The 24,749-nt window shown below is 50.5% G+C and overlaps 1 protein-coding gene across 4 annotated transcripts; it reads left to right on the top strand.

Moving 5' to 3' along the window:
- LOC119098769 (cytochrome b5) lies at nucleotides 1–20,237 on the top strand. 4 transcript variants are annotated; one of them, XM_037221798.1, is made up of 5 exons: nucleotides 1–21; nucleotides 12,387–12,523; nucleotides 18,356–18,484; nucleotides 19,194–19,261; nucleotides 19,777–20,237. In XM_037221798.1, the coding sequence occupies exons 2-5, from the start codon at nucleotides 12,404–12,406 to the stop codon at nucleotides 19,844–19,846; spliced, it is 387 nt and encodes a 128-aa protein (XP_037077693.1). In that variant the 5' UTR covers nucleotides 1–21; nucleotides 12,387–12,403; the 3' UTR covers nucleotides 19,847–20,237. The 4 variants fall into 4 exon arrangements, with proteins under 4 accessions (XP_037077693.1, XP_037077694.1, XP_037077691.1 ...); XM_037221799.1 differs by lacking the exon at nucleotides 1–21 and adding an exon at nucleotides 181–198; XM_037221796.1 differs by lacking the exon at nucleotides 1–21 and adding an exon at nucleotides 6,056–6,122.
- Nucleotides 20,238–24,749: the final 4,512 nt, after the last annotated feature.

The raw sequence follows: 24,749 nt of genomic DNA, 5'->3' as shown, positions 1-24,749 counted from the left end.
AGGAGTTTGGGGACGACACAGGCACGCTGTCGATGACGAACATTGTGTCGAATTATGAGTCCACGAGGGGCGGTTCAGATCCGCCTGCCGTGCCATCAAGCCCGTTGGTCGCGGACCCTGCTGAGAGCCCATCGCTGTAACGGAACGATCGCGATGAAGTGTCGAGCACCAGTACGAATTCTCAGTCATTGTGCTTTGGTGAGCATGCAGTGGACGAGTGCGGTGTGCGTAAAGATGACTCGTTCGTGTCCAGCAACGGTGCCGCGCTACCACCGCCTTGGCCGGATCCTCCACAGGGAGAGAGACAGAGTCGCGGGAACCGCGGACGAGCGGTCGCGCTCGCCGGCAACCAGTCGAGTTGTACGGATTCATTGTCCCCACCGATCCCATTGACGATTATGAGTGTTTGTAGATTGGTAGAGTGGCATGATTGCTTACAGCCAGGTAGAGGTGTGGCGTGATTATGCGGAGTGTGCACCCTCGCCCTCGCTGTCTTCCGAGCTCTACATCTGACTGGGTGCCGGGGAGGGGGGGGGGGGGCGTCACGTGACCGTGGGTCTCCCGATTCGCCGGGTGTCAAGGGTCGGCCGCTGAGGCGGCGGCAGGGACCCGACGCTCACAGGTGCCAGTTGGTTGTCGGACCAGTCCTGGCGAAAACACGCTACGTTCTCTTACAGAAATCATGAACAATCTCAAGTGAAAATCTACCTAACACATGTCTTTTCCGATATGTGTTGGGCGAAGGTGGAACACACCAGCGGTGCCCTTTACATCATGATACTAGCAGTCGTCAGCGCCCAGCTCAGGTGGATGTCTAGGCTTCGGTGAGCATTGACTGGGCCGTTTCCGTTAATGTGTTGGAATTGTTTCCAGTACCGTTCCCCTGTCCGCAAAGCCTTTTCCTTACCCTTAAGCTGTGGGTGGTTTGACGCGCAGCGGGTTTCTGGTAAAAGCGTTAGTACACGACCTATGTATTTTTATAGCAGCAAGGACTGTTGAAAAGGATTGGTAGCGCATCCACAAAAGGGGCAAAACGTGACATTCACAAACGCTCATGCTATAAAACCAACACCTGAACAGTGGCGTTCGTACAGGGAGAGCGAGCAGTCACTACCTAACACTGTCCCTCGGGAGCTACATTGCATCCCGGCTAGTCCGCGATGAAATGCGTAAGTCCTTACATGTTTGAAACACGCGGTTGTCACTTCAGCAGCACGGGCAGCAAGTCGCGTCTTCAGTCCCGGCGAGAGAGTACGAGATAATTCCTAAAAACTAGGCCTTTTACACCACCGGAAAAGTGGTCGGAAGTGGGTAAGGCAAGCCGGCCCGATGCTGACAAATCGCTAGGTCCCTGCATTTCCTCCGAAGTCGACGTGGAGCCGATGATCTTTCGCCAGGCATGCCACAACGCGGTTGCCATGCCGGGCTGCCGGTATCACGGGGACGCCTGGCTCCTGCGCGAGCGGTCGCGTGGCCTCGGACGCTGTTCCATTCAGGAGGGTGGAGATACGCCCGCACTTGCTTCGCTACGCCGTCCTAAGTCACATCGATAGGACCATTTTGCCCTGTCGGGTTATCTGCCAGACTGAGCTCCCATCTAAATGCCAACTGGGGCCCAGAATTTCCATGGATTTACACGGGGTACGTTTCCCGGAGGGCGGCAGTTGTGCCGCTAAAAAACAACTGGTAACTCGGGATGCAGTTCTGAGTACATCTGGTACTTCCGAAGTCATGATGCGACGGATCGTCCTTGTATGTCTTGCTTCCTGAGTCCTATGGACAGGGGCGGATCCAGGATTTTGTCAAGGGGGCACGCAACATTGTGGGGCCTCCTAGAGTTTGGCGCCCCCCCCCCCCCGCCCGAAAAAAACATCCTTGCCTTTCGGTCATTACGTTTTAAGGAAGTCGTATGATATATATATATATATATATATATATATATATATATATATATATATACAGATAAATGCACACATGTATATATGGGTACATCTATATTGGTATATGTATATGCATTTACTTATTCATTTGTCTAATAAATACGGAAACCCATCCTACTGCGCACAGTCTTATAAAGCTAGGCGTGCTACGCATACATACACATAAAGCTCACTCATTTTCTACAGGTCATTTTAAATGCTGTGATTTTGAGGCTGAGTGTTTCGGAACAACAGGCAAAATAAACTTGAGTTGGCTGCTAACAACCATCAAAACCAAACATGGGCATTCCTAGTTTATGTATTTACGGCCAGCCGGCTGTGCGATGTAATCAGCTGATGGCTGATGACTAATGCAGAATTTTTCCTTTGCTATAAAAGAGTTCAACATATGCTAACATTCAAAATATGTTAAGAACATGATGCACGAGAACATGATGCACTAGTATAGTAAGTGTAACATACCCAATAACCAATGGAAATGACACACATGACGCCGGAGACACGCAAAGTTACGTTCGGCAAATGCGCGTAAAATTTATCAGCGCATATTCGACTGCTGCTCTAAGGCGAAAGCACCAAGGCGAGAAGGGATGGAACATGAGCAATTATGGGTGCCACAGGAGGCCAACAAATGGCTCTCGTCAACAAGTATTGGGTCCTTAGGGCAAGCAAAAAGAACCCAAGACCAACATGGTAGGCCCCTAAACGACCGGTAGTGCCTCGGCAGGCTGACATATAGGGTCCCGGCCATAACACAGGATCCTCTGAGCAAATGGGAATATCCCAGACCATGAATTAATACCCCCGTGCGACCAAGAATGCACGGGCTGGTTAACAACATTAGCCACGATAGGAGTGAAGAGTCCTCCGCAAATGAGACCAAAGGGAGAGAGACCTCCATCAAAGTAGCGGGCCCCTGAGCATCCAGTGTCTCCGTACTTTAACTTATAAGAGCCCTAGCCACAGCACAAGGCCCTCCAAGTAAGTAGAAAGAATCCGGGACTTTTATGAAGGGCCCCTGAGCAACTGAGTGTGCCCTGGCATATGGGGCCCTCGGAAAAATTGTATGGAGCCTTTCGGGCGAATGGGAAGAATTCGCGAAGGAAAACCTGATCAGTGAGCGGTGCTCAGACATGGAGGCGAATAGTGCCCCAACAGCCCATGGGGCTCTACAAGAAAATGCAAAGAGATCAAGGGCAACGTGGAAAGCTCCTCAGCGATCAGATTGACCCGGCAAGTGGACATATGGGGCCAGGCAACCAAAAGCGTAATGTCTCTAGGCAGCGTAATGAGCCCCAAAATCCCCCCCCCCCACACAGCACTTTTCAATCAGCGAAGAATACACTTTCTTTGCTTGTGAACTCTTTAGTTTTGCTAACAATAATTCTTGGTCGTCTGTAGGCTCAAAGGCATCCAATTTTGTTGTTTTTGTTGTAAGAAAACTGCGTCCGTCCGTCCGGTTATGGGCCTCTTCGGAGCCTTTGGGCCATCTCGGCATGGTCCATGGGGCATGGTCCCGTGCCTCCCCCCCCCCCCCCCCCCCCCCCCCCCCCCCCCCCTCCCCCGACCCTATGCATCCGCCGGCGGCCCGAGCAACTGAATAGATGGGGCTCCTCGCCAAAAACATAGGGCCATCCATTCAAATAAGAAATACTCACGACGCAATGTGTAGGGCTCCGAACGGTCGAGTGCGTCCGAGCAGGTTGACATATAGGGCCCCCGTCAAAAACGTAGGGCCTCCATTCAAATAGAAAGTACCCAAGACCGAATGTAGAGGGCCCCCGAATGATCGAGCGCGCCCGAACAGGTTAACAGATAAGGTTCCCAAAGAGCGTGGGGCCCTCCATTAAAATAGGAAGTATTCCGTGTCTAATGCAAAAGACAACCGAATGATTCAGTGCGTCAGAGCAGGTTAACATATAGCGTCCCCGTCAAGAGCGCAGTGCCCTCCATTCAGATAGGAAGTACCCGAGACCCAGTGTGAGGAAGTACCCGAGACCCAGTGATCGAGTGTGCCCGAGCAGGCTGAGAAATAGGGCTACCAACAAGAGTGTAGAGCTCTCCATTCGAATGGGAAGCACCGAAGACCCTATGCAGATGGCCCCAGAATGATGGAATGTCCCCGAGCAGGTTTTCGGAAATGGCCTGGCAAGAGCGCAGGGCTCTCCATTGAAATAAGAAGTACCCAAAACCCGGTGCAGAGGGCCCCCGAAAAATGGTTTATACCCGAGCAGATTATCAGGTGGCCCAAACAGGAGTGTAGGGCCCTAAATTCAAATGCCAAAACCCAAAATATAGGGCCCCCGAACAATCCAGTGTGGCCGAAGCGGTGAACAGATAGGTTCCCGACAAGTGCGTAAGGCCCTCCATTGAGATGGGAAGTAACCAAGACACAATGTGGAGGGCCCCGGGATATTCGAGTGGGTCCGAGCAGGTTGACTGTTGGGGCCCCGGCAAGAGCGTGGGGCCTTCCGTTCAAATATGAAATACTCACGACACGATGTGGAGGGCCCCAAATAATCAAGTGCCCCAGAGCAGGTTGACAGATAGGGCCCCGAAAAGAGCGAAGGGCCATCCATCCAAAAAGGACGTACCCAAAACCAGATGTAGAGGTCCCTCGAAATCGAATGAGCCCGAGGATCTTATAAGAAGGGGCCTGGACAGGAACGTAAGGCCCTCCATTCAAACAAGAGGCACCCAAAACACGGTGCGGAGAGCCCCCGAAAGATGGAGTGTACCCGAACGGGCTATCAGATGACCCCGACAGAAACAAAGGGCCCTAAATTCAAACACCAATAACCAATGTGCAGCCCCCCCCCCCACCCCCCACCCCGAGTAATCCAGTGTCACCGATGAGGCGAACAGAAGGGGGCCCCCGACAAGAGCGCAGGGCCCCATTCAAATAGCAAGTGCCCAATGCCAGATGTAGAGGACCCCCGAACAATCAAATGTGTCCGAGCAGGTTATGAGATAGGCCCATACAACAGCGTAGGGCCCCCTATTCAGAAAAAAGTACCCAAGACCCAGTGTGGAGGTCCCCGAACGACTGAGTGTGCCCAAGCAGGCCATCAGATGGACCCCCGACGAGAGTGTAGGGCCCTAAGCAAGCAAGTGCCAGAGAATTGGAAACCCCCTACCAATGTGGAGGGCTCGTGAGCATATTGCAAGTGTGTCGGTAGGTAAACCGAGACCTACGTAGAGCCCCCTTGAGCAACAAAGAATATTCCAGTAGGTTAAGATATGGCACTCCAGCTACAGCTCACAGAGCCTTTCTGGTGAATGGTAAGAATCTGTGGAAGGGCCCGTGATTGACAAGAGTGCCCCGGCACGCTAACAGGACGGGCCCCAACAACAGCGCAAGGCCCTCGGAGCAAATGCAAAGAAATAAAGGGCGGCGTGGAATGCTCCTTAATATCAAATTAATCCTGCAAGTGAGCGCATAAGTCCCCCGGAAACAGCATTGGGTCCATAGACAGTGTAATGAGGCTTAAAATCTCCAGCTCACAACTTTTCCAATCATCGAATGATTTTTTGTGACTTCTCATAAGCCCTTCACTTTTGCTTACAACTGTTTTTGGTCGCCTGGAAGTCCAGATACCCAGTTTTGTTGCGTTTTGTGTTTAAAAAAGCTGCACCTGTTCGGCCGATGTCATGGGGCCCTCTCGAAGCCAATGGGTCCCTTCGGGGCCCAAGGAGGGGAGGCATGGCCCGTGCCTCCCCCCCCTCTAGATCCGCCCCTGCCTATGACAGCATTTTTCCCAGTGCCACTTACAGTTCCGCTGAATGCCTGAGCCGTCCCCTTGATTTTGGTGTAACCAAACACTGTGACGCGCTTAAGGCCAGCTCCGCTGGGTCCCCTCCGCTCGGACCGCTCCGCAGCCTCCGGGGCGAATTGTTCCCACACTCACATTGACGCCTGGATTCTTGAATAACCTTTAAGATTCGACAAAACTGCAAATTTGGTACATTCACTGTTCCCGCCCACCAAATGTCTTGTTATGCATGTGATCTCTCATGTCAGGCATGAAGGGCCGTCCCCCGCTAAAGGTTTACCTCTGGTGACGTCAAATAGGAATCCTCGATGAAATGTGTGCAGATAGCATTCATTACCCTGGGTACCCCCGATACATATCACCTTGATATCGCATTGCATAACTTGGACGACCGTGGTCGCGGTGGGGGGTGAGTGCTGTGCAAGGTGCTGTGTGCTCCAATCCACTCCATTCCATCTCTCTATGTTCTACTAAAGACTCTTCTTAGTGGTGAGGGGGAACGCGTGCAACGCGATGCCTATGTCTGTGACTTTTTGTTTGGGTGTCCTGGCCTCCAGTAGTTGTGTGACCTTATCTCTATGTTCACCAGTTTGGACAAATCCACACCAGTTTTGTTTCTGCCATCTATTTATGAAGTGGGCTATCAGACCGCACAGGTCTCTGAAAGGTACCCGGCCTGGCAAAGTTTTTGTTAGGTATCAAGTTATGCATGGAACCTGAGTTTCAATTCCAAAACTACACCTTGATTTAGATACTATGATCAAAATTCTAATATATTTGGTGCAAAGTTTGTGGTTGTGGATGCCACAGATGTAGTAATAATGTAGAAAATGAATTCCCACAGATATCATAGCTGATGTGTGAATGGTGTCAAAGCTGCAGATAGCATTTTTGGTATCAGTTTTTGGGAAGAGTGTATCCATGTTTGGAATGGTTATTCCAATGTCAGGAATGTATATTTCTGAATCAGAAAAAGTTGTCACAGTATGCCCAGGTCTTATTGTTACATACCTGGGGCTGTAATTCTGGATTGGGATAGTTCAGCTGGGAACAATCACACACTACTCACATTACCAAGCTTCATAGAATAGCAGTGGTGAAATAAGAACCTGAGCAAAAGAGTTACAACATAGTATGGTCAATGCACCTTGCTACACATTTATCAAACTGCAAACAAATTGGGATACCTAGGTCCTGATGTGGCTATATCAACAACATTGTGATGGCTGGATGAAGAGTCTGTTTTTCAAGAAAGGTGCTTAAATTATTAGATTATTTCCCTCAGGCTAGGGAGAGTGTGTGGGGGAGATAATTACTGAGCATGCTGGCCAGCACTACCATGTACACCAGGCTCATTTTTAGGTTTGTTGGGTAGGTGGGATTTTAAAGGGATTGTCACATTTTTATGAGATTTTGGGCTGAGATAGCCATGTTGAATATGATTTGGTTGCATTTCACGGCCATGCCCTTTCAAAACCCTAAACCCCCTTAGTTTTTTAGCTACACACCTGCAGAGATGTACAGACAATTTTGTACAGACTAGTCCAAGATCATTTAGGTATCCATGGCCCCAACATAACACCATACAAACCTGGCATTCCATTAGCAATGTGGTGATGGAGGCCAAGAAATATATAATTGTCAAGTCATTCACATGGGATGTTCATGAGCATGATTTCCAGGTGCATGAACCGTCACTTGGCTCTTGCAAGGCGTAATGACACAATTAAACAATATGATTTATTGAGGAGCGTGTTTACTTCACATAGAAAAGATGGTGTCCAAAGCATTGTTTTCTGCCCAAAATTATACCAACAGGTGTAAAGTAAGGGAGGTGATTTCATCATATCTTATGCTTCCTTCACTGTCCAAAAATGTGTAACATTCTGTTTCAGACAAGCTGAATTTGTTCTCATAGACATGTTTCCTTAGACATGAAGTCCTGGTCATGGCTCTGTTACCCACTGTATCCTTGTCTGGTGTCCATAGATAGAGCACACAGAAGGCAGCAAAGTTAGGTGTCATTCCCAAAGGATGGTGTTCATGCCCATGGATTCCATGCAAACATGGGGACTGTGATTCTGGGTTATTTAAGAATTGACATGAAAAATTGCAAGTATGTTGCTGGGTATGTGAACTTGCCGAGTCATTTTCACGTCACCCTGTTGGGTTTATACAAAATTGTGTGTGCAGGGCCTTTCTCTGCGCGACTCTGTCTCTCAACACGATGCTGAGAAAATTAGTCATTAGAGCTACCATTCTGGAGTTATAATAGTTTGTCTTTTTCATCTTTGGGAAGGGGAATTTTTAAACAATGGCATCCGGGGAAATATTTATCACAGGCCCAAAATTTAAAGGGAGTGTTGCACACGTGCAGGGGGTTTTCAGCGTTAACAGCGTTTTTGAAAATCATTCGGTGCAGTTAACAGCCATGTCTTTTTAAAGTCCTAAAACCTAGTTCCTACGGTATACGCCCGCGGGGATGTGCAGACTATTTCACTTAGACTACTCCAAGGTCATTTAGGCATACTTGACGCTATAGCAACGTCATTCGAATCCTACGACGTCGCAGATCAGACAGCGTTCAAGGCCAGGAAGAATGATATCTTCGAGTCGTTCAGATTTTGCGTCCTTGAGCGCAACTTCCAAACATCGTGGACTTAAAATGACCCTCAAACAATGTTGAGGAAGCTGTACAAGCCTCAGCCATCGAGCACATTTCCTGCTACACAATAAAATAAGTTTGGCATGGCTTCTTCACTTGCTAGTCGTTACTGAATGGACTTGTAATCGAATAACTGATGAATGACCCCCTAACCGAGCATGTCGAAGCAAGTAACATTTAACACATGTTTGCATGGGTTCAATCTGACCCCCAAAGGTTTTCCGGAATGGTTGCCGAACGACGCGGCGTAGTGGCGCCAAATTGTGCGTAGCTCTAGACAATTAAATAACGGATCACTTGATATCAAGAATTAAGATGTGCCTTTTACAGTCGCTGACCTACGGCAGGTCGCAGTCAGGCCATGGGTTGAGGGAAGTTGATTTATAGGGAAGCGTTTAATTTGATGCAACAGCAAAGCGTTCGAAGAAGTTATGCATCTGTGAAATATTTTCCTAGATAACTCAACAATTGAATGAACACATTACATTGACCTAGGGTCAGGTATGAAGGCCAGACCAAGTTCAAAATCAACCTGCTTTATTACTTTAGGGCCTGCTGTGTAGGTAGTTTTTGGTTCTCATTTCGGATTTACTGATCACGGGAACCACGCTATATATTTTCCATGGGCTTCTTAAAGGTCACAATAGGTCACTGACCTGGAACGATCCAAATCAGCATTTTGTTTTTAGGAGCATACTGCCTAGCGTGATCTTTGTCGCTTATTCAAATGAAAAACTCAGAGCAGTCTTTATGATTTTGGTCACCATAACCTTTGAAAGATCAAACAAGTTCACTGGCTTTAAATGAGCTTGAAACCGTTTGCTTAAAGAGGTATCTGGGTTCTGGGAGCTCTCATAGTACCTAGCATCTCAGAGGGAGGTCAAATTGACCCCCACCCCACCCGAGCGAAGGTCATTCAACCGGCCATCTGGACGCGTGTTAAAACTCACGGATAACTGTACAATAACACCACGATAAAGGGCCAAGACACGAGGACATCACCAAATTTAGCCCAGCCAACACTTTCATTCTTCGCTCTCACCCCCGGGCGAGCCTAATTTGAAAAGCTGCGGGTGATAATTTCGCAGCGCTAGTTTGGCAGCGCCTCAACGACGTACAAACGTCTCACGATGCAATCAAATTGTGGCGTATTGAGGAGGAGCAAAGTTGGCACTTATAGAGTCTTTTCCACTTTAAAAGTACACCAAACTACACAAAAGTACAGCTAAAGGGAATGTCTCACATTTAAAGATATTGAAGCGGGCTTTAGATGTTATCGCACAAGCTCACTCACAACTAATGGCATACTTTTAAGTGTCATACAGTCCTCTGTATAGTGAATATGTTCTTCAATGCATCATGGTTTGATTACGTCATCGTACCCTGCACAGCATTGATTGAGAGCCAATTCACGGCTGTAACGGCTGTTGTTCACGGGAGAGGCGATCGCAAACACCAGATATGAATGCCTCGACGTTTTTTAAATACTTTTTTTGCCTTGATCGCCGCGCGGCCTGTGGAATGTCAGGATCTGAATGACGCGGTTGTGACGCCATAAATGCCAAGGTGACTGAAATGCTCTCCCCGATATACCTTTCCCCACTTTCGCGGGCGTTTAGCTTAGAAACTAGAAGGCTGGGTCTTACGAAGGGCAGGATTGCAAACAGCACCGAAAGATCTCCAAGATGGCTATTTCAGTTCAAAACCCCATATAAATGTGGGACACGCCCCGTAAAAGTACAAAAGTTTAAGTTGACACAACAGCTATAGGTGAGTTTATTTTATCATGGCTCGTGCTTGCTTCAATATCTTCGCACGCGGAGCATTCCCTATAAAGGGATCTTAGGCAAAGGCATCTTACCCGTTTTGTGCTTTTCGCTCATTATTACATCAGACGCGTACGATTTCATCAGCAATACCAGTTTTCTCGGAATACCTCTGAACAGCTCAAAGCGTATATTTGGAGTAACGGCCTGCGGAAAAATCTCGTTTGGCTCCCTGCTCACTACTATGAAAGTAATACACTTCATTTGGCTTGTTTTTTTCCAACGTGTGTGCTCTCTTACGTCCGTAACACACTGATGTGTCAAAAGGTCAATATGTGCTACGAAACCTTACAGCACTCTATTTTGACAAAACAACGTGAACATCAACCTATTTAGTTACCTATATATTACCTACCTATAGATTTACGCACGGTTGTTCTCGTGCCGACGGTCGTTGCGACTGTAGGAAAGAAACGTAGTGCTGTAATACCGGAAACAAGTGCAATGTTTAGGTCAAGTTTAAGGTAAATTCAGTAAGAATGCTGACATGGAAAATGTGTAGCATTACTGCATATTGTTGGGTTTTAGGGGACTATCGTAAATCCAGAGCACGTAAAAAAAACTAGGTCCACCGAAATGAACTCAGCGATGGCCGTAGACGAATAACGACAGGCAATAATTCTGCTGCCCCTTCCGGCAACCGAAAAATTAAAGATCGGCAAACACAATGGCAATTCCTCTCCTCGCTACCGGGCAGGCCAGGTTTTGGCGTGGCTTGCACACAGGCAAGAGACTGCACAAATTCTAGACCCATGATGAAGTGACTTAAATCCTGGTTCTGTCCAGTTGGGGCGTTTGGGCGGGGGGGGGGGGGGAGGGGTTTGAACGGTGGTCAATGCTTTACTATATTCCTGAAGCTGCCGGTGGGGTCTCGCCGGGATACAGAAGTCGGGCATGTTCCTTGGGCTGATGATTTGACTAGCCATCGGTGTTTGGAGACTGGGTCGCGCGGTAGATGCCTTTACGTTTCCCCCTCCTTCACCTCGGGCTTTTCCGTGGCATTTTGCGGAGAAATGTAAGGCTCAGTCCATCTGAAATTGACTTTGGCGAACGCACACGTTCCGAAAGATATTCAGTTAACATTAGGTAGCCGATCCATCGATATGGTGATCGATATTTCGGAGTAAGCTGTTTCACTATCCCAGCAATTTGCCCTCTTCTGGAATAGGAATCCCGCCTCAGTCCGATGCCGTGTATAGTCGCTTGATACACAGAATAAACTTTGTGCTGTCATTTCCTCGCTATTTCTCATGCCCATATTCTCCACGGAGGGACGCACTATTGCTTGCGCTTTATCCCATTTAAATCCTTCGATGGCATCTTAAACTCAAAGTATGAGATTTTCCGAAATATCGCCGCACAAAAACTCTCCCTCAAGCATGCAAATAAGCCTCTCAGGTACGCGCCTTGCGCTTTTGCGATGAGTGGCTGATTGCCGTGTCGATTTTCACAACGCATTCCCCAATAGTATGTCGCATTGTTGTTATGTTGTGTAGTCTATGTGAGCTATTAGGTATGCTCCATTTCATCGACCGGGGTATATGTGGTAAGTCCTTAAGAAATGACTTGAGGACACATGCTCCCGGACAATCCTTAGTAGTGACAGGGTGGACTGGAGTGTCAAGTGATCATGCGAAGCATCTCCGTGTTGGAGAGCAGTGTCGACTGGGTGGACAACAGTCCATATGTGTGGAGGACAATATCAGCTTTTTGGAGGCCAGTATCAGCATTGTGGAGGGTAGTGTCAACCTTGTGGGGGGGGAGGTGGTGTCAACCTTGTGGAGGGTAGTGTCAGCCTTGTGGAGGGCAGTGGCAGCCTTGTGGAGGGCATTGTCAGCCTTGTGGAGGGCGTTCTCAGCCTTGTGGAGGCTAGTATCAGCCTTGTGGAGGGCAGTGACAGTCTTTTGGAGGGCAGTGTCAGCCTGGTGGAGGGCGGTGACAGTCTTATGCAGGGCAGTGTCGGTGGCGCGGGTGGCGTCAGTGACAGCGGCAGTCGCCGGCCTCGAGGTCGCCGGCGCGCCGCCGCCACTGATTACCGGCGCCGCTGCGAGTCACGAGCTGCGTTGTCGCCTTGACAACGATTGGTGGACGGTCGGCCATCGCTGCTGCTCCGCCGGCGCGGGCTGGCGGACGCGTGTGGGTGTGACTGTGTGGCCGACGCGTGACCCAGCGTCTCCGCCAGACTGCGCAGCAGCTGCCATGAGCTCCAAAAAGGTGTTCTCGCTGAAGGAAGTGGAGCAGCACGTTGGCGAGCAGAAAAGGGACGTCTGGATCGTCATCCACGACCGAGTATACAATGTTACCGGGTTCCTGGATGAGGTCAGTACTGGACGCTAACGTGCACGATGTCCTTCATGTCCTAGGAACCACAAAACCGTCGCCCATGTTTCTGCACCATCTCAAAAGTAGATCCGTCGGCCGTTTTTCCCTTTCTAGATGAACGCCGTTATATTTTGTTTATACGTTTGTTCTCTGTGACATGTAAACCAGTAAAGAATAAAGTCCCCCTTACAGTAACCAAAGTTCACCGGACTGAATAATGGTTAGTTCTCAACATACAAGGGAGACAGTGTGAGTGGACTGATCGTTATAGAATAAACAAGATAATGGAGTTGTAGATTTGATGTTTCGACTACACGAATATATCAGAATGACTATTAGTAGGAAATTATTCTCCCTCATCTATGTGCATAACGCTCCTCGCAAATGCACGTAATGACTTAGATGATTCTCAACTTTTCATTTTTGAAATTTGCAAAGCACGAGGAGCGAACAACAAGATCACGAGTCACGATGCCATCTCGGCACTGGAGGCTTGGAGCGACTCGGCAGCGACGTGTTTTGATAAAGGATTGAACCGGTTGCCAAATGTTTTAGTCTGGTGAAGATATTTGGTGACACGTGCCACCTATCACGGCGCACGTGTGAGGTAAAATGGAATTTGCTATTTCCAACGGATTTACACGTTTTGCGGTATCGCTGCACCCATGGCACGGGACGACTCGAGAGCGGCATACTTCGATAGGCAATCTTACAAGTAATCATGTGGTGCAACATTTGATGTCGCACGTGTCGCATGGCACGCGCACACTAGCTGTAAAGATGCACATTGCCGATTTCCCGAGTTTTTTTACGTTGTATGCTACGTTTACGCACTCGGCATACCTCGATAAGGAATTAAACGGCCGGTCGTGCGTTTTCATGTGTGCGTAAGCACGGTTTGTGTGTCACCAACACGCCCCGAAAAGTTATAATTTATTATTTTTCAAAGATTTGCCAATTTTGTGCTATGTATCGGTACTTACGGCACGGACACACTCGGGAGTGCCAGGCATTGATAGGGAATCGAACAGACAATCACGTGGTATAAATTGGCATGTTGCGCGTGCTGTGTGTCGCGCGCGCACGAGCCAGCGCAATGGCTCTGGCCATTTCCGACAGTTTTTCATGCATTGTGCCATATCTGGGAACCAGGGCAGCCAGAGCCGTGAATCAACCTTCAGAGCATGGATAATTGAAAATTACACGTACCTAACTTATCGCGGAGAAGCGAGGGTGCAAACACTTGCAACTTCTAAAACAATAAATCCGACAGTTGTGATGACTGAGTGGCCTATTGTCAGTTGCCCAGCTGGCCCATTGATAGTAGACACACATTGGCCCAGTGCCAATGCGGCAACGAATGACTGCCGTTCTGATCTGGTATGATCAGACGGAATCCGCCATTAGAGTCAGCTGCTAGGTCCTGATTTATTTTCGCACAGCTCAAGCAAGAGGAACGGCCAGTTTTGCACCGTGTCTCGTGGGTCTCTAATGCAGCGTCTTGTTCTCAATAAGTATTAAATATTGGCAGAAATCATTACTCTGGATAGAAGTAGCACCCATCCTCCTTTTCTCATTTTCGCTTCGTATTGCATCGTTGCGACGAATTTATCCGCGGCAAGCGCCATGTGCCAGCCATGGGGGTTTCAGCGCCCCTTGTGTGGAGCACCGAGCCCGTGTCCCGTCCGACGCCTAGGACGTACAGACGAACGATCAGATTGGTCAGACGAGCAAAGTCGAACGCAAGTGGTCGAATTGTACAACAGTCGGCAGGGACGAGGGTCGAAGGACAAGTTGAAAAGGATAAAAGTCGAATCGGAAGTAGTCCAAGACGATAAAAGTCGACTGGGATAGAGGTCAAATTGGAACACGACCCCGAGGACAAAGGGCCGACATGAATACTAGGCTGAATGGGGGTGAATAGAAGCGAACAGGATGCCCCTTGGTTCCAATTGGTCTGGCTACCTCGCGAGTCCGGGGCAGATATGTGCCTGGGTCCCAAGATTTGCTCCTGGGAACCGGTTCCTGGTTCTGAAAACAGGAATATCGTAGGAACCAGTCTGATATTTGGCCGAGAGGAGCCGGCACAGACCGGGATCCAGCCTCATATTTGGTTTAGGATTCAGCAAGGGCCAGGATCCAGCCTGCCAGTAAGCTGAAATGTCCAGCAAAAACCAATATTCGCTCAGATACTAAACTAAGAGAGCCAGCAAGAACTAAAATCCGGCCTGAAATTATGTCGGAAGATCCAGCAAGAGCTCAGATCCAGCCTAACACGTCAGGAGATCCAGTAAGAACCACGATCCAGCCTAGGACATGTTGAAATCCAGCGAGAACCAAGATATAGCTCAGAACTAAGCTGAAATCCAGCAAGAACCAGGCTCTAGTCTGGGTCGATGCCAGGGTAGGCAGCACAGAACAGAATCTTGTCCGAAGTCCCTGTCAGCCTTGATTTTCAATTTTCGGCAAGGTGCCACTCAGGGGCACATTTTTCAAAGTAGTTAACAGGGCTAAACAGAGAAAGCGGCTAAACCTGTTCCCTTTTTTTTGATGGGATCATTTTTTTCAAGCACATTTTCAAGCACATTTTTCAAAGTAGTTAACAGGGCTAAACAGAGAAAGCGGCTAAACCTGTTCCCTTTTTTTTTGCCGTAGAGTTGGGCGGGCTGAGGTGACCCAACAGTATGAAGCCCCGCCCCTGGCGTTCCTTTAAGTTGTCGCAAATGAATGGAACGAGGTACATTAACCGGTCCAGAAAGCTGTCCGAATTTCATTTGTTTGATGCGGCCCTGCGACAATGAGATCTTACAAACACCTGCCACACTTTGCAGAATGGATCATAGAAAATGTGGTTCTGTGAATTTGGCCATTCCATTCTTCTGGATGCATGTAGTCTTGCATATATGACGCAAACGTCCGCTTTTGGTACTTGCAACATAATATTTCCTCCAGGGCTATTGTATAAAAGGTCCGCAGCCATGAAAAATTGCTCCTTCACCACATTAACGACAGATGCACTGAAATCATTGGTTGTTTGCCTCACATCGCGCTTGTCGGCAAGTCCTTCCTTACCCGTCGCACTCATGGAAGTTCGTTTTCAACCAAATAAGCCCTCAGCAGCCACGAACACCGGTGACCACAAACTCCTTTTGTTCATATGGTCCTGGCTGAGATAGAAATAGGAGGGGATCGACAAAATAAATTAGACAACCAAAATTGCACTTCCGACACCAATTCCGCGTCGAGATCACCACCTGAATCAGCATGCCGAAACGGACGGCAAACGTGCGGGGTATGACACGTAATCGGCCAGCCTGTGTGCCTGGGCCGTGTGAAAATAAATGGAAGTCCGTCGGCTGACATTGGTGGCGCGATTGCATCTTTGCAGACTGTGGAACCAAATACAGGCAAGTTGGCCACTAATTGTGGTCATGTACTCTGCCCTGTCAAAAGTGCTGGATGGCTATTGCTTGGTCAGCTGTATTTTCATCAAACTGGGAACCGCAGGGGCTGCTGCGTATGCATATTTTCACCATCGCGCATTAACATATTAACGCTGTACACAGATGCAGGATGATCCCAAAAACGTGTTTCACCTAAATCTGAGGGCTGATAGTGCTAGACGCCAGGCGATCTGTCGTGGAATGATCCCATCAAAAAAATCGAACTCGAATAATCGCAGGCATGGAATGTTGTTGACGTGTCAACATTTGCTAGTTTCGCTTCACAATGCTGCTAATCAATCATTTTCGTTGTTCTGTATAGCTGACCCAAACGCCTTTCAGCTGAACATTTTAAGCTTCGATGATTTTTACGTTATGTGGTGGTTGACGCCTCCGCATGTTCCATTTTCATCGGGGAACTTTGCTACCATCTACTGCCACAACCTGCGTAAGTTTACGTTTTCCGATAGCATTCACTGTCCAGGTCCGCTGCGTGTGTGCTGCAGCGTTTCTGATTGGACACCAGGCTGTGGCTGAGAGAGCCGACCAGCCGCCGACAGCTGCCGCCGCTGCAGTGGAGGGACCGCCGGCCCGCTGGCTGCGGGGTCAGCCCCGCCGCACCCGGCGGAGGCGGCGCGACCTTGGGGAGACGCGCCGCACTGCCGGGCGGCGCGCGGCCGTCACCGTGACGCAGCGTGTTTGCTCAAGTGGTGATGAGCGGCGCCGAGCAGACAGCCGGACCCGCTAAACTCGCTGCGCCGGCCAAGCTGCCTCGCCCATGCCAGGGATGGGCGGACCAACGGGTGTTGGGATAACCGTACCGACGGCATACCTGCGTGTGGGTGGATAGATGCAGGGGTGGTTGGGCAGAACTGTGAATAGGTGGATAGATCAGGCTGGTGGGTAGTTTGGCAAGCAGATACGATACGATAAAAAACAATCCCGAAAATCGAAGTCCTAGCTGAAAGCTAGTTCATGGATCTGTCTGTCGTGGTGTTCACCGCCCTCATTCGACGTCTACATCGCCGTAAACGGCGAAAATGCTTAAATGCGTTTTGTGGGAACACGGCTTTTCACTCAGTCGCTGACCTGTTCCCGGGTAGACGCGAGCAGGGCTTTGGCCTGACATTATGTGCCGAGCTCAGCAGCATCGCTGTAGTGACCAAAAGCCATGTGCCAAGCAAACGCGGACAGAGGCTTACCTGGTCTCGGCATAATTCGATGGTAGCCTGGTCTCAAGAAAACTCGACACGGTATGACGTGATGCCGGGGTAGAACCCGGCTTAGTGCTGGACCTGGCAGCATTCCGAAGTTGGCTTCGCCCGGAGCGAACAGCTTCGGAATGCTCGGGGGCCAGCTTAACAACAGGCCCCCGAGCGAATCCTCACGGGACCTGAGCTGACCTTGCGTGTCTGGCTCGGCAGCACCTGAGCTGACCCTGCGTGTCTGGCTCGCCAACTCCTGAGCTGACCCTGCGTGTTTGGCTCAGCAGCTCCTGAGCTGACCCTGCGTGTTTGGCTCAGCAGCACCTGAGCTGACCCTGCGTGCCTGACTCGTCCTGACCCTGCGAGTCTGGCTCGGCAGCCCCTGAGCTGACCCTGCGTGCCTGGCTCGTCCTGACCCTGCGAGTCTGGCTCGGCAGCTCCTGAGCTGACGCTGCGTGTTTGGCTCAGCAGCACCTGAGCTGACCCTGCGTGCCTGGCTCGTCCTGACCCTGCGAGTCTGGCTCGGCAGCTCCTGAGCTGACCCTGCGTGTTTGGCTCAGCAGCACCTGAGCTGACCCTGCGTGCCTGGCTCGTCCTGACCCTGCGAGTCTGGCTCGGCAGCTCCTGAGCTGACCCTGCGTGCCTGGCTCGTCCTGACCCTGCGTGTCTGGCTCGGCAGCTCCTGAGCTGACCCTGCGTGTTTGGCTCAGCAGCACCTGAGCTGACCCTGCGTGTCTGGCTCGGCAGCACCTGAGCTGACCCTGCGTGCCTGGCTCGTCCTGACCCTGCGTGTTTGGCTCAGCAGCACCTGAGCTGACCCTGCGTGCCTGGCTCGTCCTGACCCTGCGTGTCTGGCTCGCCAACTCCTGGGCTGACCCTGCGAGTCTGGCCCGGCAGCTCCTGAGCTGACCCTGCGAGTCTGGCTCGGCAGCACCTGAGCTGACCCTGCGTGTCTGGCTCGTCCTGACCCTGCGTGCCTGGCTCGTCCTGACCCTGCGTGCCTGGCTCGTCCTGACCCTGCGTGCCTGGCTCGTCCTGACCCTGCGTGCCTGGCTCGTCCTGACCCTGCGTGCCTGGCTCGTCCTGACCCTGCGTGCCTGGCTCGTCCTGACCCTGCGTGCCTGGCTCGTCCTGACCCTGCGTGCCTGGCTCGTCCTGACCCTGCGTGTCTGGCCCGGCAGCACCCGGGCGGTGAGGAAGTGCTCAAGGACATGGCCGGCAAGGTGGCCACCGAGAACTTCGAGGACGTCGGCCACTCAACAGACGCCCGCGAGCTGATGAGGAAATACGAGATCGGCGAGCTGACCGAGGTGGGTCGGACGCCCCCCCCCCCCCCCCCCGTCCCAGCAGGCGGGCGCAGACGCGGCACTGGCGGCCGGATCAGCCGTATCAGCCTGCCTGAGGCTCGCCTGGTCACGGAGGGTGGTGGTTAGGCGATCGGATGGGCCGCCGATGCTTCCGTTTAGCTGCTGCCCCCTCCTCCCTGCCGGTGGTAAAGGGACTAGTTCTCCGTCATGCAGGATTTCTCTAGCGGTGTTGTGATGCCTGCCCCGCGACAGTTGTGATCGTCTGGTTTGGTGCTGCTTGCGGTTCAACCTTGCTGGGCTCGGGCACACAAATGACCGCACTGTTTGGTTCGAAATGCTCAAGAGCTTCAGTCGACAGTACGATGGAGTTGTAGGCGTGGTCCGACGGTGTCTGAGCATTATACGCCGGAAACCGCAACCTTCTGCACTTCTGTCTGTATGCCATGGCCGGACAAATACCCAATATGAGATTGTTCATGGGGTACTAGTTCTTGTCATATTCGAGCACTATCGTGGTAAGTGCGTGGCGTTCACCTGGATGCCTGCTTGTGCGTGTGGTTTGGGCTCAAAGACACCTGTACAAACCACAAACAGAACGTTCCTCATCGTTAAGAAGAACAGTGTGAAAGTTTCGGTGTGTGTTGTGCGAGGTATTCTAATCAGCCTCCTGCATCGGAAGTGAACACTCACGTCTGTGACTACTGTTTTGCAGGAGGACAAACTTCACACCAAGGAGAAGAAGTTTACTTGGGCGGCTCCCCAGGAGACGAGTTCGTCGGGGTGAGACTGACCATTAACATGCTTTTTGAACTGAACAAAGTGGACAACATTTTAGAGCGCGTGGCTCATCCGTAACCTTATTCTGAGCAGGCATCAGCTGTGACAGGTATGGGTGTGTGGAAGTCGGTGAACAGGTCGTCACGCCGCACGTTATCAGCTGGTTATCGTCTGTCGAGCAGTGCGAGTGTGGACTGTGCCCTCTGGCCGGTGAGAGGGCTCGCCTCGGCGCGGCGCGTCAGCCGCTGCGCCGCTGCCGCCGTCGATGTGGCCGGGGTGAGGGTTGACGGCCGCTGGTCGGCCAGAGGGGGAGCGGGAGGGGCGGGGGGGGGGGGGGGGGAGAGCACACCGGTCACGTCCCTTTGGCCAGACTCGGGGCGGGCCGCCTGGCAGCCTGGGCTATGTGCCAGCCAGCCGCGCGGATTAACCCGAGTGTCCGCAGCCCAGCGGTCCAGACTGGGTCGACCAGCGGCGGCCCTAGCTGGTACTGAGCGGCGGCTGTATGTGTGTGTCATCAGCTGGAGCTGGATGGTGCCGGTGCTGGCCGCGCTGCTGTTCTCCCTGCTGTACCGGTACCTGGCGGCATGAGGCGTCGGGACTGCACGCGGCCGCCGACAGGCCGGACACACTCAGCGCGTGCGCCAGCTCAGCACCGATGCCGCCCGCGAGCTGCACGCGCTCAACGCACCTGCAGTGCCCTCCTGCGTCGTGTCGCGCGCCGGCAACTAATTTTCAGAGTAATTATTATGCCATTTACTGGTGGGTCACAATGATGAATCGTTCCCAAGTATAGTTGGTGGCTGCATATATTTTTGTATGGCCACTTCTCTACTAGATTGGCACGAATTGCATATCGAACCGGCTGACTACGGAGCTGGTTTAGAGTTTCTTTGCCGAGTGGGTACGGACCGTCGGGTGTCTTCGCTTTTCCTTAAACAATGTGTATAGGTGCCGCCAAATATATGCTGCTGTAAACGAGGCAAGGTTTTGCGCTTCACGACCATGGTGCGGTTTACCGAAGATCACTGGTCCTTCTGGGAGGAAGCTCCTCAAAAATTTATCTCCCTCCGGTAGTCATCTGATGATTCCGATTCCGGCAGTGTGGAGATGTTGCTATATATATATATATATATATATATATATATATATATATATATATTTAGTGTGGGTGTGTGGGCTGTGATGCCTTATTGCTCGTAGGAAAACCTGCTTTTCCGACTAATGAGATGTCTTAGGACCAAGGTTGCAAGCCCCATTTTTATTATCTCAATTGGAGGATTGCTTGAAACGGTCTGAGGTAATGTCCGCCTCAGATCGGGCGAGAGAGAGACGTGGAGGATGTAGCTGGGGCATGCCATGACAAATCTACAGTTGCCTTACACCACATCCCTTGGATTATAATAAAACTGGTAAAACTGGGTCAGAGTGGTTCTCATCAGCGCTGAAGTCACTGGTGACAATTTTAAATCTCAGTTGCACCTCTTCGGAGTTATGACCTTCGGCAGTTTCGAGTTGCGCGGTTGCGAGGTTACCTTCGGTGACAGCTTTTTCCACTTGCTTAAAGGATATTTTAACAAACCTGTAATGTTAAAGTGGCCAGAAAGTGTGTCTGGATATCTGTATGCCGCTCTTAAAATCGTCATTGGGCGAGCAATTATAACGGCGTGATGAACTGTTGCAAGGCACTAAGAACAATGTCCTGTAGTATTTTTTCACATTCATCCCGTGTGATATCCTTCATAGACATTCTTCTCATCAGCATGCAAAGGAGCGTGGTTCATGCACCAAAACTGGCATGTATAAAAGGTGATAATCCACTTGGAAATATATGGTCCATGCATAAACGAGCCGTGTGTAGCGCATATAGGCTGGGCGCATGGCGTGGCAGCAGGCTGCCCCCCCCCCCCCCCCCCCTCCTTCCGCTCCCCCTATTTGTGCCATCGGGCCGGGGTAATTGGAGCACGGGGAGGGGAGGTGAATGCGTGCTGTGAAGGTGGTGTGGGTTTTTTTCATGTGGGGCGACTTAGACGAGGACTAGGTGATTGGGCCTTGGGCCATTGTCTGTTGTGGAGGTGGAGCGCGTGGTTGTATTAACAGTTTCTCGCGACGTTGAAACGCTCAAACAAACCCGTTGAACTGATCCATTTGGAAAGCACAAAACAAGCGCACGGCGAGGTTTAAAGGGAGTATGCCGCCTTTTATTGTGCTCACTTATTCAGATTAGGTCGCCATTGCCAGTGAACAGCCTGCTTGTGAATAGCTTGATGCTGATAGTTTTCAAATCAGCCGGCAATTTGTGAGTGATATCGGGTTCTCCGTCCTTTGAGCTTGTGGTTCACCTTGAAGAGTGACATTGAGAGGTCAGGACTTTTTGACGGACGCTAGTTCTGTCTGTGAGGAATATTTTGACATTTGCGAGTTGAAAATCGGTAGGTAATTTTTGGGTGGTATCGAGTTCCCCGTCCTTTGACCCAGCTTTTGATCTTGAAGGTCACATGATGTTCCAAAATAAGGGTCATTTTTGGTGTTCTCATGTGTCAATTGACCCTCACACCTTTTTTCAGAGAAATTGCGACTAGTCGCTGAATAAATCGCTGAATAAATCGCTAACTTTACGGACATGAACTTGAGAAGGGTTGCGCCCAGTACCAGCCTGTGGCGCCTCCATTCCGATCATATTTGCTTTGCTGACAAGTTATGCCAGTTCTTGCAGTGCAAGGCTAGTGTGCAGACGGTATTTTCCCCCTTCCTAGAAGGTGAAGTACTTCGGGCAAAGGATTATCTTAGCATCAGCTTCGCTACGATCAAGACTGTCTAAAGGGCACTGAAGGCTCACAGAATAATCACAGTCAGTGTTCGGATTGTCATTGTCCATGTGTTAGACTCGACGTCGGGAGGAAAGTAGCGGTCGCTTGATTTAAAGACATTTGATGAATTAAGGGTGAGTTAGACTGAGTCACTGGCGCACTGGGCTGACTTCCACGTGTCTGCGAGCTATCGTGTTGTTAAACTTACTGTTTTTTCACAGTGCGCTCATTTTCCGCCACCAGTGCGGAGAGACGCATGGAAGATGCTGTGCCGGTAGCTGACGGCCGATGGCGCGAATGAAGCGTAGTCCCCTGCTGTGACATTGCTCCCAAACCTTTCCAAGTCGATAACTGCCTTTTTATTTTTAGATTGTGATGTTCAGCTACGCTATTTTGCATGCCAACGAGGAGAGGCTCAAGATCACAGAGAACAACGGTTCCGCATGCATTGCAAATGTTCATAATAATGCTGCAGTCAGTATTTGTTGTGCAATGATTCCAACTACGAGACACACGTAGTCTGGAAGGTTTCCGCATCATTTTGACTTTTAGTTTTGTACGGTTTTCTTTCATCGTAGTGGATAAATCGCAGCCGAACGCAGCCCCTCAGCCACACAACACGAAAGCACCGGAGTCTGCAACTCCGATTCCGCTCAACTAGGAGACCTCAAATTGCCACAGGCGTCTTCAGCACCGCTAACAGCCGCGGTGACCCATTTTTATCCAAATCCGAGAAATGAGGGTGTAAAACTGACCACTCCCCCTGTCGATTGGTCGGGGAATGCCCCAGCTTCAGTCAGCGTTGTTTGGTGACAATTTTGTGTGGAGAAAGTACACGCCTGTGGTTTGTGTTTAAGACAATCATGAAAGTATTACTAGCCAGAGCTCTTAGGAAAATATTGTCATCTATAAATAAGGTTATATCCAGGCGTACATTTCTATACCGCGCTTTCCCACACCGTCGAGGATCGGTGAAGCTTCCCGACGGGGCATGGGACAGAGAGCAAGCTGGCTATGGCCAGGAATTCTCCCTCCGAACGAAGCAAGATGATCAGGACGGAAGGAACTGTTGCGCGCAGATTTTGCAATGATATAACGTTGTTTCCTTCAACTTGAATTTTCTCACTTGACTCTGAGGCGGCATACCATACTGGCCACCATTATGTTTTCCCTCAACTTTTCTTTCTTCTTCATTCTCAGGCGGCACCTGCCGATACTGGCCACCATTTATGCTACGCGAGGAGTTTTCCATTATATCATTGTTAGGTTTCCCTCGACCTTTCTTTCTCCTTCATTCTTAGGCGGTGTCTGCCCATACTGCCCATTTGTGTTACACGAGGTATTTTCGATTGTATTGTATCGTCGTCGTTTCCTTCAACTCGGTTTTGTCGTCCGCGTAGCTAGAAGCATTGACTCATTTTTTCCGGCAATATTGTCACGCTCACCCGACAGATTTCTCGCTGACACCGTACGGCAATCAAGGGACTCCCCCGCCCCCCCCCCCGCTCCGAGGGGAGCCATAAAAATTCCAGGATCGTAGCGTCCAGTGTTCATATCGTCCAGGACCGCAGCATCCAGTGTTCATAACGTCTAGAAAACGTCCAATCCCGTGGCCATTGGGAGCGTTCATAAGGTCCACGGACGCAAGGTCCAGAGTCGCGAAGTCCAGAATCTAAGTCCAGTGTTCAAAACGTCCAGTATCCATGACAACCAGGCTAGCTTGGATTCCCGCCGTTTGATAACACTACAGAACAGCATCTTTGAGTCCTGCCGCTATTTCCCTCTTTTGTCAACAGATGGCACAATCGGCCTGGCATTCCACTGATGATCACGTGGTGCGTGCAGTCATGCATGGCTACTGTAAATTGCCAAGACGCCTGGCGGCCGTGTCTGGCCTGGGTGCGGCCGCGCCCGGGGCTCACCGACTGACTGGACGCAGACACTCCGGGCGGCGGCGCGGCCGGGGACGTGGAGCGCGACGCGGGCTCGGCAAGGACCGCTGCGCCCGCGCGCGGTATATATATATATATATATATATATATATATATATATATATATATATACCTTTATCGTGGTTGCATTTTCCTTGGCCTCATGCGAAGTCTGGTTCGCTGACTTCTGACTTACGCGGTTACAGGCATCGGTTACCTTGGCCGATCAACTGATCGTTCTCGCCATTTTCATTCGCGCCAGCCTGCCTGTTGTCAAGCGCACGAAGTTTGGCGCATGGATGAAAATGTTCTAATGGCATTCATAATTGGTCGGACGGGGACGCTTCCCGCTTCGAGTTTCTCAAGATCCCTGGTCGTCTGGCACCAGATCCCAGACAGATCGCGAAATTGTCGCGTGGGAGTTCGTTTTCAGAGGCGGGCTCAGTGTGAGATGAAACAAGGAGCAAGTAAATATGGAAGTAAGCAAACATTTTCGCCTCACATGGCTGCAATTGTCGAAAAAATAAGGATCATCTTTTCACGAAACGTCATTGCCGATATCCAACGCAGCAATAAGATAATGTGTAAGACAGCGAGAGTAGGTAGTTCTTCATGCGTACGACAAAACGCATGCAGGGATATGCAGGGAAGGGATGTGCACCATCAACCACATTTTTAAGCATTACATGATGTGAATTCACACATTTGCACTCTAATTCTGGTGACACATACCTCCCATTATATAACTCCGTT

The sequence above is a fragment of the Pollicipes pollicipes genome, unplaced genomic scaffold (genome assembly GCF_011947565.3).
Source record: "Pollicipes pollicipes isolate AB1234 unplaced genomic scaffold, Ppol_2.1 Scaffold_4740;HRSCAF=5597_pilon_pilon_pilon, whole genome shotgun sequence".
Taxonomy (NCBI): Eukaryota; Metazoa; Arthropoda; class Thecostraca; order Pollicipedomorpha; family Pollicipedidae; genus Pollicipes; species Pollicipes pollicipes.
Note: the sequence above shows the minus strand (reverse complement) of the source record. Positions and strands in the feature narration are given on the sequence as shown.

Coding starts and splice junctions, on each gene's coding strand:
- LOC119098769 (XM_037221798.1), top strand. CDS start 12,404: ATGAGCTCCAAAAAGGTGTTCTCGCTGAAGGAAGTGGAGCAGCACGTT. Junction 12,524..18,355: donor TTACCGGGTTCCTGGATGAG/GTCAGTACTGGA, acceptor CTGGCCCGGCAG/CACCCGGGCGGTGAGGAAGT. Junction 18,485..19,193: donor AGATCGGCGAGCTGACCGAG/GTGGGTCGGACG, acceptor ACTGTTTTGCAG/GAGGACAAACTTCACACCAA.